Consider the following 13,653-nt stretch of genomic DNA (forward strand, 5'->3'; position numbering starts at 1 on the left):
CTACACTAGGGAACGCTGCAAGCTCGGTACCGCCTAAATTTCCGGGTTACTGTTTCCGTTGTATTTTAAAGCCATTTGGCATCATTGTGTTTTGAGATTCTAGCAAACAATGTATTTGATTACTTACTTGTGTTTACAATGCTAAAAGTGTTAACACTAATGTGAGATGGTGCACAGCTTGCAACAAGAACAAACAGTAATAAACTTATGGAAAGAGGCCCAAGACTGCCAAAAAAGCGAGTTATTCAAAATCTAGCAACCATGTCACCTTTTTAACAATATATCTCTAAATAACTAAAACAAATTTTCACTTCAAACTCTCCAGAATTACATAATAACATTAATATCTTATGAAATACGGCAGATTTGAGCTCAGAAATAATCTAATTTATTTCTTTTATTGAAAGCAAAATTATCCGTTTGAAAACATCGCCTCGCAGAATAAGCTGTAGTAAGTAGCTGCAAACTTTCTAACCGGAACTAGAGCAGGCATACAGCTCGAGATTGTTATTGTTTACATTTCTACAGAAAACACCATCCATTGATGTTTGTCGTCGGATTGATTTTCATATCCTGCCTATGTACGCGTTTCAAGACGTCACAAAATACTTTTCCTTCTTCAGCATTCATATTTATATTAAAATTACTGTCAAGCCAGTAATTATACGTTAATAATAAAAAGAATATGAAAATGTTTTAAATTATTATTATGTAAATACATTAAAAATACCTGCTAGTGAAAATGAAAATAAAAACAGCAGTGGTCGCCATAGCAACGCCTGCAATGACGACGCATGCGCACTGTTTACTATTACTCTTGAACACAGTTGAAAAGTGTGTATATGTCGTCAAATCCAAACCAAGACCCATTTCGCCATTTGGGTAATAAACAAAAATGACTTAAACTTCTGTTTTCGCATTTTTAGTCGCCTGTGGCATCCTTGTATTTATAATTTAAATGTTGCGAAGTTCATATAGGATTTGAATTGGCATCATTTCTGCAATATAAGCGTGGGCACAGCTAGGTGAATTTTAGTAAAGTGTTGACAAGCATTTCTTGGGTATTTTTTTTTCTTCAAACGTCTAACGTTTATAACAACAAGTCCTTAACCATCAATTTTTTTAAGGCGAAAATTAACGAAATTGAGCCACATTTATGCAAAATAGTCACCTAAAAGATCAACAAAAACATGTATATGTGCCAACAAAATCACGAATTCCACTTACGTCATATGGTATTTCATATGTAACCCGATATTATATATTTAAAAAATCAATAATAATTCACTAAGTTTTCTAGCAAAATTATTTTTGCATGAATTTTGGGACACTCTGAAAATGCAAAACGTAAAATAAAGCTAAGAATTTTAATTTGAAAAAAAATTCGTATCCAGTTGACATATTTAAAAGGTTTTGTTTGAAATTTAATTTATCAAGAATTTTTCGACCGATTTCGCTCAAATCTTATATTTTTCCATATAAATTTACATTCTTTAAAATGATGCAAAAATTGTATACCTTACAATTCAAATTTTTTTGAGCATTCTAAATAAATTAATAAAAAATAATAAATATGTGCTTAAAGTTACTTTCTGAATGGAATTATCTTTGAAATTTTATAATTGTGAGTAAACATTTTCAAATTCGCTTAAAAATTCTCGAGATATAGAGAAATACGCAAGAAGTAAAATTAGCATGAATGGTTCCAAACTTTGGAGCGCTCTCTTGACCAAACTATTGGGACCATTTTTTCAGATTGCCATTACCCCCTAAATTTTGGGGGTCAGATTTTCGAATCCGACGATAAAAAAAGGTATGATTATTCAAAGAAAATACGTTTTTGTGTCTGATTTCGTAACTTAAAATATCGTGCGACCTAATGATTATATTTGAGATTATCCTCTCGAGCCATTAAGTCATAGAGCGTGAAATTCTGATCATTAGATCAAAAGTTATTCAGCATGGTTCCTTATCTTTGGCACATCAACTTAGACAACCTCCTTTATCACAGCCTAATTTTTCAATGCGCTCTCTCGTAGTAAAAAGGCTCTGATTTTTACAGTTACGATACTTGTTATATTAAAAATTTGCAGCACTAAATGTTGTGAACTAATTTAGCTTCTAAAACCTACAATAGCGATATTAGCTATTTAAGTTATTAAATGCCAAAAAGTTGTACATCTTCGTAAAAAGAAAAAAAAGAAAGAACGATTAGTTTTTTTCGCTAAAAAGTTGCTTGTATTTCAATGCTTCTGAGTTTCTTGATCTTTCGGAGGCTTTGCCTTCACATAAAATAACGAATATAATGCAATTTAAATAACTGCGAGAGTTTATAACAGTTTCGTTTAGATCCCTTTTTTGCCTATATTTAACGAGCGTCATCTATGTTGATTATGAAAATGGCGTAATTCGTCATTCTGAAAAAATTTCACAATATTTTGTTAATGAAAAACAGTTGTGACCTAATTTGCGAATATTAAACTTTTCTGAGCTCATAAAAATGTGTAAAAGTTGACAATTATGTTCATTAATATTTATGATTTTCATCCAGGTGGAAAAATCTCGCCAAATTGGTGATTTTTAATAAAGTTTAACAATATTTTTAAATAAAATTTATTTGCCTGTTCCAAAGCTAGAAAATTCTTTACGGCAAGATGGCATTATTTAGAATTATAGCATCGCCTTTAAGCAGTGGATTTGTTTATTTTGCTTCTCGAAAGAGTTTCGAAAATCACTCTGAAGATTCGAACTTTGGTGTCGTTAGTTAATATCCTGTGTTTGGTGAAAAAATTAAAATGAAAAAGCGAGAAGAAAAAAAACGAGATGCAACTAGATGCGACCAATATGATTTCGCCACAGGGTGAAGGGAAACATCTCTGAGTGTAGTAAATGCAACCGTAATCTGGCCAGTTTTCAAGTTGCTTGCCATCACTTTCTTTAACTATAGGTATTCTAGCTTCAACAACTTTGCCAAATTAAGTAGATGTAAATTATAGAATGCTTTTATGTTATTTATACGCAATTTACGTAAATAAATTTTGAAGCTTTTCAGTGAATCGAACTCTTGATTTAATTTGTCCTGATCCTAAATTTTTTTAGCCTGGTTTGTGTAATCAACGTTTAAATGTTAAATTTGCTTACTTGTACTTTATATAATAAGAGAGTCATGTTTTGAATTTTGAGGCCATTTAGTTTGTTCATTGAATGTAAAATATCGACAACATCTTTATACCTCCCACGAGTGATCAGCCAACTTGGAGATTCTGGAAGTATCCTAAAAAATTAATAATGTAAAAATGTTTTAAAATTTAAGAACTATGAAGGACTTTTAACAAACTATTTAATTAAATCTAAACAATAGAAATAGTTTAGATATAATACAATATTAATTTATTTGTTATATAATATTTAAAGAATAAATTTGTTACTAAATATTAACTAAAAAAGGATTTTAATTCAGGGTGATAACTTAAGGGAAGATATGTAGAAGTATACTCGAGGCAAAGATAGTCTTTTTGCCTTTCAAAGGTCACGAAAGGCTGCTCAAAAAAGTGAATACTATTTATATTTAAAAAAATAATTATAAATATGAATGATTGAGGTAAGAGAGTGTAAAAAAATAGTCTGTAGTTTTCTAAGGTTGAGGTCAAAGCTAAAAAAGAATATTATCAATTAGTGTTTTTTTCCTTTTTCGGTCCTGCACTCCCTTATGTAAGCTCGGGGGTCACCCTTGAAAAGCCAATGAGGGAAACGAGGGGTAGGACAACTTAAAAGTAGACCAATGAAAAAAATTAAGGGTTGTTCAAAATTCAACCCCTCAAGAAACCATTGGCCGATAGAAGGAGCAAGTAAAGGACAACACGTGGTCGAAGGGGTTCGCGACACCCTCGTGTGAACGGGGAAGCGAGGTCAAAAAGGCTAAAGGTTAAAAAAGACGATTACCGTCCGGTTCGCAATTAAAAGTACACAGCCGTGTGAGAAAAAGAAAAAAAGTCACGCGGTGAAGGGGACAAGACATTAAAAACCTATAAAACTATCTAATACTCACGGTTGACCATCGGATGCAGCTGCAACTAAAAAAAGGGTCCAAAATCCTCCCACGCAGGTGTTAGGAAGAGGGGGCCAAGATGATGGGTGCAGCGCATATCAGATTACCGCACGTGCAAAAAAATAAGATTGGGAAATATCACATGAGGGGAGTGCATGACCGAAAAAGGAAAAAAACACTAATTGATAATATAAATAAATTACAATTGCATAAAAAAATTATAAAATACAATAAATCTATAATAGTTAATAATTAAAAAAAATGTAGTAAATAAACATGTACATTATAAATTGATAAATTTTTCAAATGTAAACTGAATGTTAAATGAAGTTAAAAGCAGTAATTCGTAAATAATAAATTAAGAGTTAAGATAATAAAAGTAAAGCAAATTAAGAAAACAAAATTAAAGCAAATACTTGTGATAATTAACATTATCACAGTTTGTAATAAAACACTATCACTCACTCAGGGGATATAACGAGCGCTTCCCAATGAGGTATACCGGTCTCGAATTCCAGTACTTCTAGATAAGAATTATGCACCCGGCTGGCACCAATCACAGTGCTAACGTAAAATATTCTCAGTGGTAGACAAATAATGGGTTAAAATCTCCTTGCCGTCGGGCTTATAGGGCTGGAAGTTTTCATGATTTTCCTTTCGATGTAAACGCAAGTGCGTTTTAGTTCATTCAAAAAGTCCTTCACGAAGGCTAGTTTGTCTCAAAGCTTGATCCAGGAGTTTCTGGGTAGGGTTTAAAATTACAACGGAGTTGAACATTGCTAGTCGTAATCTCAGAATTGGGTCGGCTGCTCTACGCCGGATATAAAATAAAATACAAAAAATAATACCATTTGAAACGTAGAATTTCTGTTCGATTCCATTTGGTTCGAAACTTAACAAGATGCAAGGAGACTAACGAATAATGCGTGAAGAAAAACTTAAAACTTACCAGAATGCTATAATGAAAATAAGAAGGGCGCTGCATGAGCTTATGGACGTCAAATATACCCATGATCTTGTGGCGTAAGCAAGGAAAGGAACAAGGCAACTACCAGCACACCAACATTTAGTAGAAATCTCATTTACCCTCACTCTCAGTTTTGGATGAACTAGTTCCATAACTATTCGAAAAGAAATTGTAATGAATGATATTATTAATTTAATAAAATGCTGAAAAAATGCTATAGGTGGGTAAAAAATTCTAATGATAATGGAAATAATGAAATAAAATTTTGAAAGCCGGCGTATAACAAATAGAAAAAATGAGCAAGTAATTTTGTTTTTGCTGTTAGGCATAAAGCGAAAAACTTTCGAAAGATATGGAGAGAATTTTCTACAGTTGAAGAAAAGTGATTTGGAGGTGATTAAAAAGTTATGCGCTTAATATTTTTCGTTTTAGTTCGGACCAGATCAAACTACTTTCTACATTTTTAGTCTACAACATTTAAGTGGTCCAAAATCAAAAACAAACTTTATTTATTTTTATTATGCATAAATTTTTTTTAAAAAAAATGTGGGAAGAATTCTCTGATTTATCGAAGAATGATTGGAAAGTGACGTGCTATACCATTTTTATTTTAGGCCTGATTAAAATATTTTCTTTTAAAGTCGTACTAAAATAATAAATTAAAAACGGTGAAAACTCGTTTTTTAAGTGAACTAAAACCGAAAAAATAATTTTCTTTTTGTTAGGCCAAAAACGAAAAACTTTCCAGAGATGTGGGAAGAATTCTCTGCTCTGTAGAAGAGTGAATCGGGGTGATTGATTAAAAAAAAAGAAGAAAAAAATGCTCCCTGCGATTTTGCTTTCTACTTGATAAAAACAAGATTATTAGCTCATTTGTTTTAGCCTTACAAAAAATGAAGTTCTAAAATTTAGATCATTTGTAAACTCTTTAAACATAATCATCTTTCAAAATTCACGTTTACATACTTATGAAATAGCCAGAAGTATATACTGTGGCTAAAGCCATGCCTTCTACTATTCGAAGCAGGATGCATAAAAAGAAAACAGGAACAAGGGTGGATCCAACGTCACTTGCAGCTACCAAAGCAACAGATGCAAGAAATGTCACTCTTCGACCATACCTATAAAGTGAAGACATTACAAGTTTAATATTTTAACCAAGAATATGCATTCTGATGAACATTACTCATGAAGAGCTTAGTGGATGAAGTAGATTATTGATATTTTTCAGGGGTGATAAGGGATATTAATCAGGGAAATTAATATAAAGTAGCCTAATCAATAAGTGTTTGCTTAATGAAACGGAATTGTTTGGCAAAAGTAATCCACATTAGTTTTGAGTATGGCTGCAAGATTTATATTCAAAATTAAGTAATGATAAATAAAATATGGCAAATAATTATTTGCCCAGCCTTCTAATAAGTAATCATAAAATAGTTCGGATACATCACTTTTTTTCTTACTCTGATCTGAAAATGTTACTTCCATGATTCGTCAACTCAGCTCTTCAATAGTAATAAAAAAAATTTTCAGTGGATCATTGGTAAAGATATTCACGGGAATTATTCTGCATATACCAAATTCATGTGGGAAATATTCAGCATATTCCCTTCAAACTTGGAATTTTGTTTTTAAAAGAATAGATTATTGAGACCATGTAAAACATTTTATACTTTACAAGTCGTTTTTTTTTTGTTCCTTAATAAGTTAAATTGTAATGGTAAAATTTCTTTTTAATCTAAATATCAAAATATTTTCAATAATTTGAATGAAGCCTCTAACATTCATCAAATATGTCTTGAAAATGATAAGTATGTAATGCCTTTAAAAATTTCGAAAACATCTTTTATATTAAAATTTTTTTTTTTTGTAAAAAGAAAGTTATAGTTCATAACTAACGTTTAAAAATTTAGTAAAAATAAGATAATTATTAATTAATAATTTATAAATAAAATGAAATGCAACTTAATACAATATTTAGAATAGTAAAGAATTCATCAATTTTTAGTTACAATTATCAAAAAAAAAAATCATAATTGCATTTCATTATTAAATAATTTGATGCGTAGTTTGTTGTAGTAGGCTTAGCGACATGATTCGGCAGCAATTCGCTCGAAGATGTCATTGACGAAAGAGTTCATAATGACAAAGAGTTCATAAGACATGGCTTCGCCAAATTCTTTAAATTGAGAGATTTCTCTATTTGTTCGAAAGGAAATTTTTATACCTTGAAAAACTGTTCAGCATCAACATTTGTTATTGGATGATATTTAGAATAACAAATTCATTGCGAAATTTATACTAATTTGTAGAGAAAAAAGGAAGAACAAATAATTGACAAGGAAAATACACTAAAAATGAAAAATATCTTTCAAAATTCATAAATGATTAAAAAAGGTAAAAAAAATCGACAAGGTATAAAAAATGATCGAAAAAAAAGCCATGAATAATGCTTAAAATAGAAAAAAGCAATCAAATATGTCAACTAAAGCTCTCAGTAGATGACAGATGACTTCTAAAAAGACTGTCATCAGTAAATGACAGTCTTTTTAGAAGTATTATGATTGAGGATATTATTTATTATACAAAGAGACTCTGTTGATTGCTCTGGTAATATAAGTGGGTCTTGATTTGAGCAATAAGAATATATCAAATTATTATTCAAAATCATAAAGGTTTCTAAATGAAGATAGGGTATACGTGTAATGCTTTGTCTTAAATATTTGGAATTCTAATCAGAGTGTTGAGTTTTCTTCCGTCAAAATCATTCTACACCGCTTTTCAGCTACGAACTTTGACTCCTGAGAATGATTTCATATTTTGAAAAATTACATTAATATAGTTCATGATCTTTGAATCACCCCATTCTTTCCTAATATTTAGAAATTTATTTCAACTTAATTTCTATATTTTGGCTACCTAGGGTTCTTACCCTACTTTCCCCCCACCTTTTTTATCCCCATTTCTTTGTACGATTATCTCGTTAAGTCATGTCAATTTGCTATTTTAGGTAAAACGACTTTTTCGTCATTGGCACTTATTTATCTCATGTTTTCTTCGGTCATTTTATTTTTCGTCACTTAGGAAGGTTTTTATTAAAATAATAAATATAAAAAAAACTGAAGCTACAGTATGTACAGTTTTGAGATACTATTTGTGCTTTTTCACACCTCATTCTCAAAAGTATAAATTGGTTATAGTGCTCCACTAGTCTTAGAAAAATGTAATGGCGGTAATAAAAAAGAGATAAACCTTTATCATTTAATATTTTTGTGACGAATACTGTATGTCATTTTGTAAAAAGAAATTTAAACTTTGTCTAAACAGACCTGAAAATATTAAATTGGTATCTTGAATTTTCTATCAGTGTTGAATTTTTCTACGAACATTGAGAGTATTTGAGACAAAATATTACCTCCATGAAAGAGCAGAAAACAGGGGAGTACCTATGAGTACACCTTGAAACATATTACTAAGTATGAGAGGAACATAATGAGAATCTTTACACACTAAGTTCCACTGAAAGGGAAAAAAAAGGTTAATTGGCAAAGAGAAATATTTTTCGCTTAACGAATATTACTTTACCACAAATCATTTAGATATCAACTTTCTTTTTCTTCTTGGCACTGCAGTATAAAGCAGGCCAGTCTAAACGAGTTTTTTTCCCAACGGTGTCTCTCAGATATTAGTAATTAATGTTGAGAAATCTAAACGAAAAATTTATATAAATGCTCTTTCAAAATCTTTTTCTTATGTATAAGGTTCAAAAAATTTGAGAAAGTTAGAAAAGCATTTCAAAATGTCAAAAAAGCTGTCAAAACCTAAAATTATGAAATATTTACAGAGAAAAAAAGTGTTTTTACTTTTTAAAAGGATATTGAGAGTGAAACCAAACTAATGAGATACACAAAACGGTTTTCAATACAACTAGTTGAAAAGAAGGAGCTCTAAATTCTTTGATAAAGTTTTATTCCGCTAGAAAAACCTGTAATTGAATAATTTACGACTGTTTCATTAAAATATGTATTTCCGTATTTATATTTGTCTGGGATTTTTTTCTATTTTTTTTTCAGAAGCAAATGCTTATGTTGCATTGTTCAAACTCTGACAAATTGCTGTACTAGCCAAATTCTTGAACTGAAATCGTTTTATCCCTATATATAACCGTTGTTAAAATCTAAAATATGAGACTTGGGTTTATTTTTGTCGTCACACTAGAGTTCCATAAATGGGCTATTGGTGATGGTTTTAGATACATTCACGTATGAATTCATATAGGCACCAGTATTGTTATCATCGCTGTAGTGAAAATTCGATGGGTGACCAACCGACCTACTCATCACTCAGACCAGTTCCCCTTCTGGCTCTGAAGCTGTCTAAGGCATTACTTAAAGGATTTCCAACAAACTAGTTCAAGCATTCTTTTTCGGATTTACCGTATTTCTTTATTTTCTCCTTTTCTTCTCTCTCTTTTGACTGTCTTTATACTTTTTATTGTATTTTATAACAGTCGTGGAACAACTGACCCATTTTTGGGGTTTACGACTGATAATGTTCAACTCCGTAGCCTTGAACCCAATCCAGAAGACAATGAAACTCCTGGATCAAGTATTGGGAGAAATTTGCTTCCGTGGAGGACTTTTTGAAAGAACTAGCCCGCATGGAGAGGAAACCACGAAAACCTTTCACGGTTAGCCTGACGTCAAAAGGATCACGATCCGTCTACCACTGAGGATATTTTACGTCAGTACTGTGGTCGGAGCGAGCCATATGCGGAATTCGTATCCACCCGCCATCGCTGGTACTCAAGCCCATATGTCAAATATGTAATTGCAACATATCACTTTTCAAGCTTGTATTTGAGCTCGTTACTGTTATAACAATAATAAGTTTCTGATTTTAAATCACCAAAACACGGTCGGACGAAGTATACAATCCAGTTAGACACCCAGCCCTTACGACATGAAATCGAATGCCGAATTTCTAGTAGTGTGGTAGAAGAAACTCTACCCGCCATACCACCTAAACAGTAGGAAAATAAATAAAAGATATTTATCTAGCTCTTTTGTGATAGATCCATATGAGAGCCAAAACTTATTCTGGAATAAAATGTTTTAAAGTGAATATTCTCACTATACTTTTCTGATGACAGTAAGTCATATTCTTTATTTACACTAAAGCAGTAATTTAAAGCTTCCATGCCATGCGGGACCATGGCGACTGCTGATCGTTCTACCCTGATGATGTACCAAAATAACAAAAATTCTTCAGTTTTCAATATAAAGTAATGTAAAGATATCAATTCATTAAAAAAAAATGGTTCCCACAGTCCGTTTGTTATTTCCAGAATGTATCATTCTGAATAAAAATGTTAAGAACTCCTTTATCTAAAGACACGGTTCCCCGTAGAACATCGAAGTTAAGCATCACTGGCAATTGACAATGAGTGGGGTTGGCGACCACTTTTATCAGCATGCAAAGAGATCGAGGGTTTGCGGAATGGATCAACACCTCCTAGAAAAAGGAAGGCCTCAGCACGGATCAATTTAGTAGTCCGATGTGACGAAGTTAACTGCGCAGTTGATGAAAAATAAGAAAGATGTCATTACGTTTGGGATACTAAGCTGCGCAGTGGTTGAAAATACGAAATATGTCATTACGTTTGGACTACTAAAGGATATTTATGGTAACCCGTGCTGAGGCCTACTCTTTTCCAGGAGGTGTTGAATGGATCCTCGCTAAATTGTTCTATTGTAAAGTGCTCTACTTCGCCAGCAAGTCGTCTGACTACTAAAACTTCAGAGCCATCTTTCTTTTGATGATCAAAATTGTGATGAAATGTCTTCGGATCATCCTCAGAAAGTTCTCAGAGACAGTCATCAATAGCCCATTGTGCAGTTCTAGTGCGGCGTAAATTAAATAACTACTAAAGTATACCAGAAGCATAAATTACTTACTCGAGTAACTGCCGTATTGTCATAGTGGGTTTTATCATAATGCCACCCATTATTACATAGTTTTGTTGGCGCACTTTTGTTTATTTTCCAGTTGCCTGTTAGTGCCATGCTTGTGTAATTTACGTCGTACATAAAACAGGATTTGCTCGAAGGCGATACAATCGCTCGTTGAAAACTAATATTTAAGTTAGAATGCGCAACTTCGGGTACGTAACACCAGTGAATTGGTATGCTTGTTAAAAATATGACAGGCACTGAAAAAAAGGGAAAAAGTGTATAAGCTGGTACCAGAAATAAATATATAAGACGGTTTTGGTAATATCCGCTATCTCCAACATCTTTTAAAATATCCGCAAACTCCATACGATTTTCTTTTAGAAATCTGGCCATACTTCTTTTCCTAGTTGCCAGAGGTGCGTATTCTACTATTTAGTGCATACTTTCTTTATTAATTGTTTAAAAATGTAATAAAAAATAAATTTAAAACAAACGTATACTTTAAAATATAAGTTGCACTAAGAGATAGGTTTTTATGCTTGCCTTTTAGTAGTATCATGCTTGTAACTCATTTTCACTATTCGTGATCGCAATGCTCTAATACGCCATCTGGGGAGAAGATCGGTCCCATTGCTTGATCATTCCCCCTTTCTTCTTCTCAGTTGTATAAGAATGTACTACTATATTTTCCTCTTTCTTGATATTTTTCGTACTTAACTGTCACAAATATTTTTTAAAATTTACGCGACTCCTACTTCTGGATCTATGTTCACTGTTAGTTTTCAGTTCCATATAATTTCCTAACTTAAAAGTATTTAATTAATTTGAAAATCAAGGCAGAAACTAATGAACTTTCTTCTTCTATGACTCTCCACACGCTATGGTGAAAGCATGCTAAGTGTTGAGAATCGATAGGATATATTACCCATTGGTAAAATAGGTCTTGGTTTGGATTTAGTGACGTTGTAGGAACATCATATGTCACATGACTATTCATATTACTTTTATGAGAGTTGCGAATGGCAACAGATCAAAAAATAATAATAATAAAAAATGAGTGTTCTAAAAAATGTCTGCTGATCATTTTTATCCTGTAACTCTGTTGCGTACAACTGGTGACCCGGACGTGACATATATGGGAGGAGTTACAGGATAAAAATGATCAGCAGACATTTTTTAGAACACTCTGTTGCGTACAACGTCAGCGCTTTTCAACTACTATAATCTAAGGCTCCTATACTATCATTCTAATTCAGGGGCTCTACTGTAATCTACCCTTACTATAATCAAGAGTATAATAAACAGTGCGCATGCGTAGCTATGGCGACCGCTACCGTTTGATTAATTTTTTTAGAATTCTTTCTTTAACTTTTCGTTTTGTCATGCCTTAAGTTGGTGAATTTATTTTTAAAATAGAGAGATCCCATAAATACTTCTTGAGTTATGAATAAAAGAGAATTTCATTATTTGAGCGATATTTTTGTTTTTATTGTTTTAATTAAAAACCGGAAATTCTAACTTACAGTTCAAACTGGATCGTTTTCAATACTAATTGAGATGAATATCACAAATTAAAAGGAGGGTCCAAACTGATTGACACGGTCCCAAAAGTCAGAGTTGAAGCAAGGATGAAAAAAACGATGCCAAGGCCTAAATTTATTGAGACTGAAAAAGCCAAAGCCAAATATATAGAATTTTTTTTTTTTTTTTTTATAAACTCAAAGTAACATAATGAACTTTTTTAATCAATAATGCATGAGTAACTTATAAGGAAACGACATATTTGTTTTCAACAATAAAAATCAATACTCATTAAAATCAGGTATTGTATTGATATCATTAAAAAACCAACTTAAATTTTTATACAAATATGCCATAACCAGTAAAAGTTAATATTTCAACAATAGAAAAATCTAAACTTAAAAGAACATAACAAGACATTGATAAATAAGAACTAACTTACATTTCGTTAAAAATATACAATATCCAATGAAAGTCAATAAAGCATAGTTATAATGTGAGCACTCTTGTTAATTAAAAAGTGGTCGAAAATTTGACAGACGATAAGTTCCTATTGCCAATAATTACGTAATAAATTCTGCTTGTAGTGGTCACAATGATTTGTAAATAGTATTGTAATCTAACGTTAAGCTTTAGTTAAATTTGAGAGCTCTAGACAGTATAAAAGGATCGAAGAGTTCAATTGACGAAATTTTTTTTTGTTGGTAATATTATGATAAGTTCTGCTGATAGCGGCAAGGAAATCATTGAATCTTGCATTGACATTGGGCGTGGAGCATTGAGTGCTCTAGCTAGTCGGAAAGTAATTTTAATATCGACCGCAAGATTCCACCAGCACAAATATTCATCAATCGAGCTTCCATCGCAAAGACATCAATATTCCAGTGAGATGACAAAAATAAAAAAAGCTAATTTATTAAAATAAAATTTAAAAAATTTATTTATATCAAGATAAAAATATTTGTTTAAATGATGAAAATATGTTAATAAAAAAACACTTTCACCCATCTAATTTTTTATAAGGTTATCAATAATTAATTTTTTCAATTACAATATTTGATATATTAGCTTTATTTTAAAAATATCTTTAACGCAAACATTGTATGATACCAATGAAAAATAAATACCAATAAAAATTGCTATTCAAGCTATAATCTCCCGAC

General features: G+C 31.6%; 1 protein-coding gene across 1 annotated transcript in view; it reads right to left on the reverse strand.

Annotated features, from left to right (window-relative positions):
• LOC122270851 (organic cation transporter protein-like) overlaps nt 1–11,440 on the reverse strand; it is a gene marked incomplete in the record, with an annotated part of 19,648 nt that extends 8,208 nt beyond the window's left edge. The window contains 5 exon segments of the mRNA XM_071185637.1: nt 3,142–3,274; nt 4,998–5,169; nt 5,982–6,136; nt 8,431–8,534; nt 10,973–11,440. Coding sequence (XP_071041738.1) covers nt 3,142–3,274; nt 4,998–5,169; nt 5,982–6,136; nt 8,431–8,534; nt 10,973–11,362 — 954 coding nt within the window.
• Between the last annotated feature and the right edge of the window lie 2,213 nt (nt 11,441–13,653).

This window comes from Parasteatoda tepidariorum, chromosome 9 (assembly GCF_043381705.1).
Source record: "Parasteatoda tepidariorum isolate YZ-2023 chromosome 9, CAS_Ptep_4.0, whole genome shotgun sequence".
Taxonomy (NCBI): Eukaryota; Metazoa; Arthropoda; class Arachnida; order Araneae; family Theridiidae; genus Parasteatoda; species Parasteatoda tepidariorum.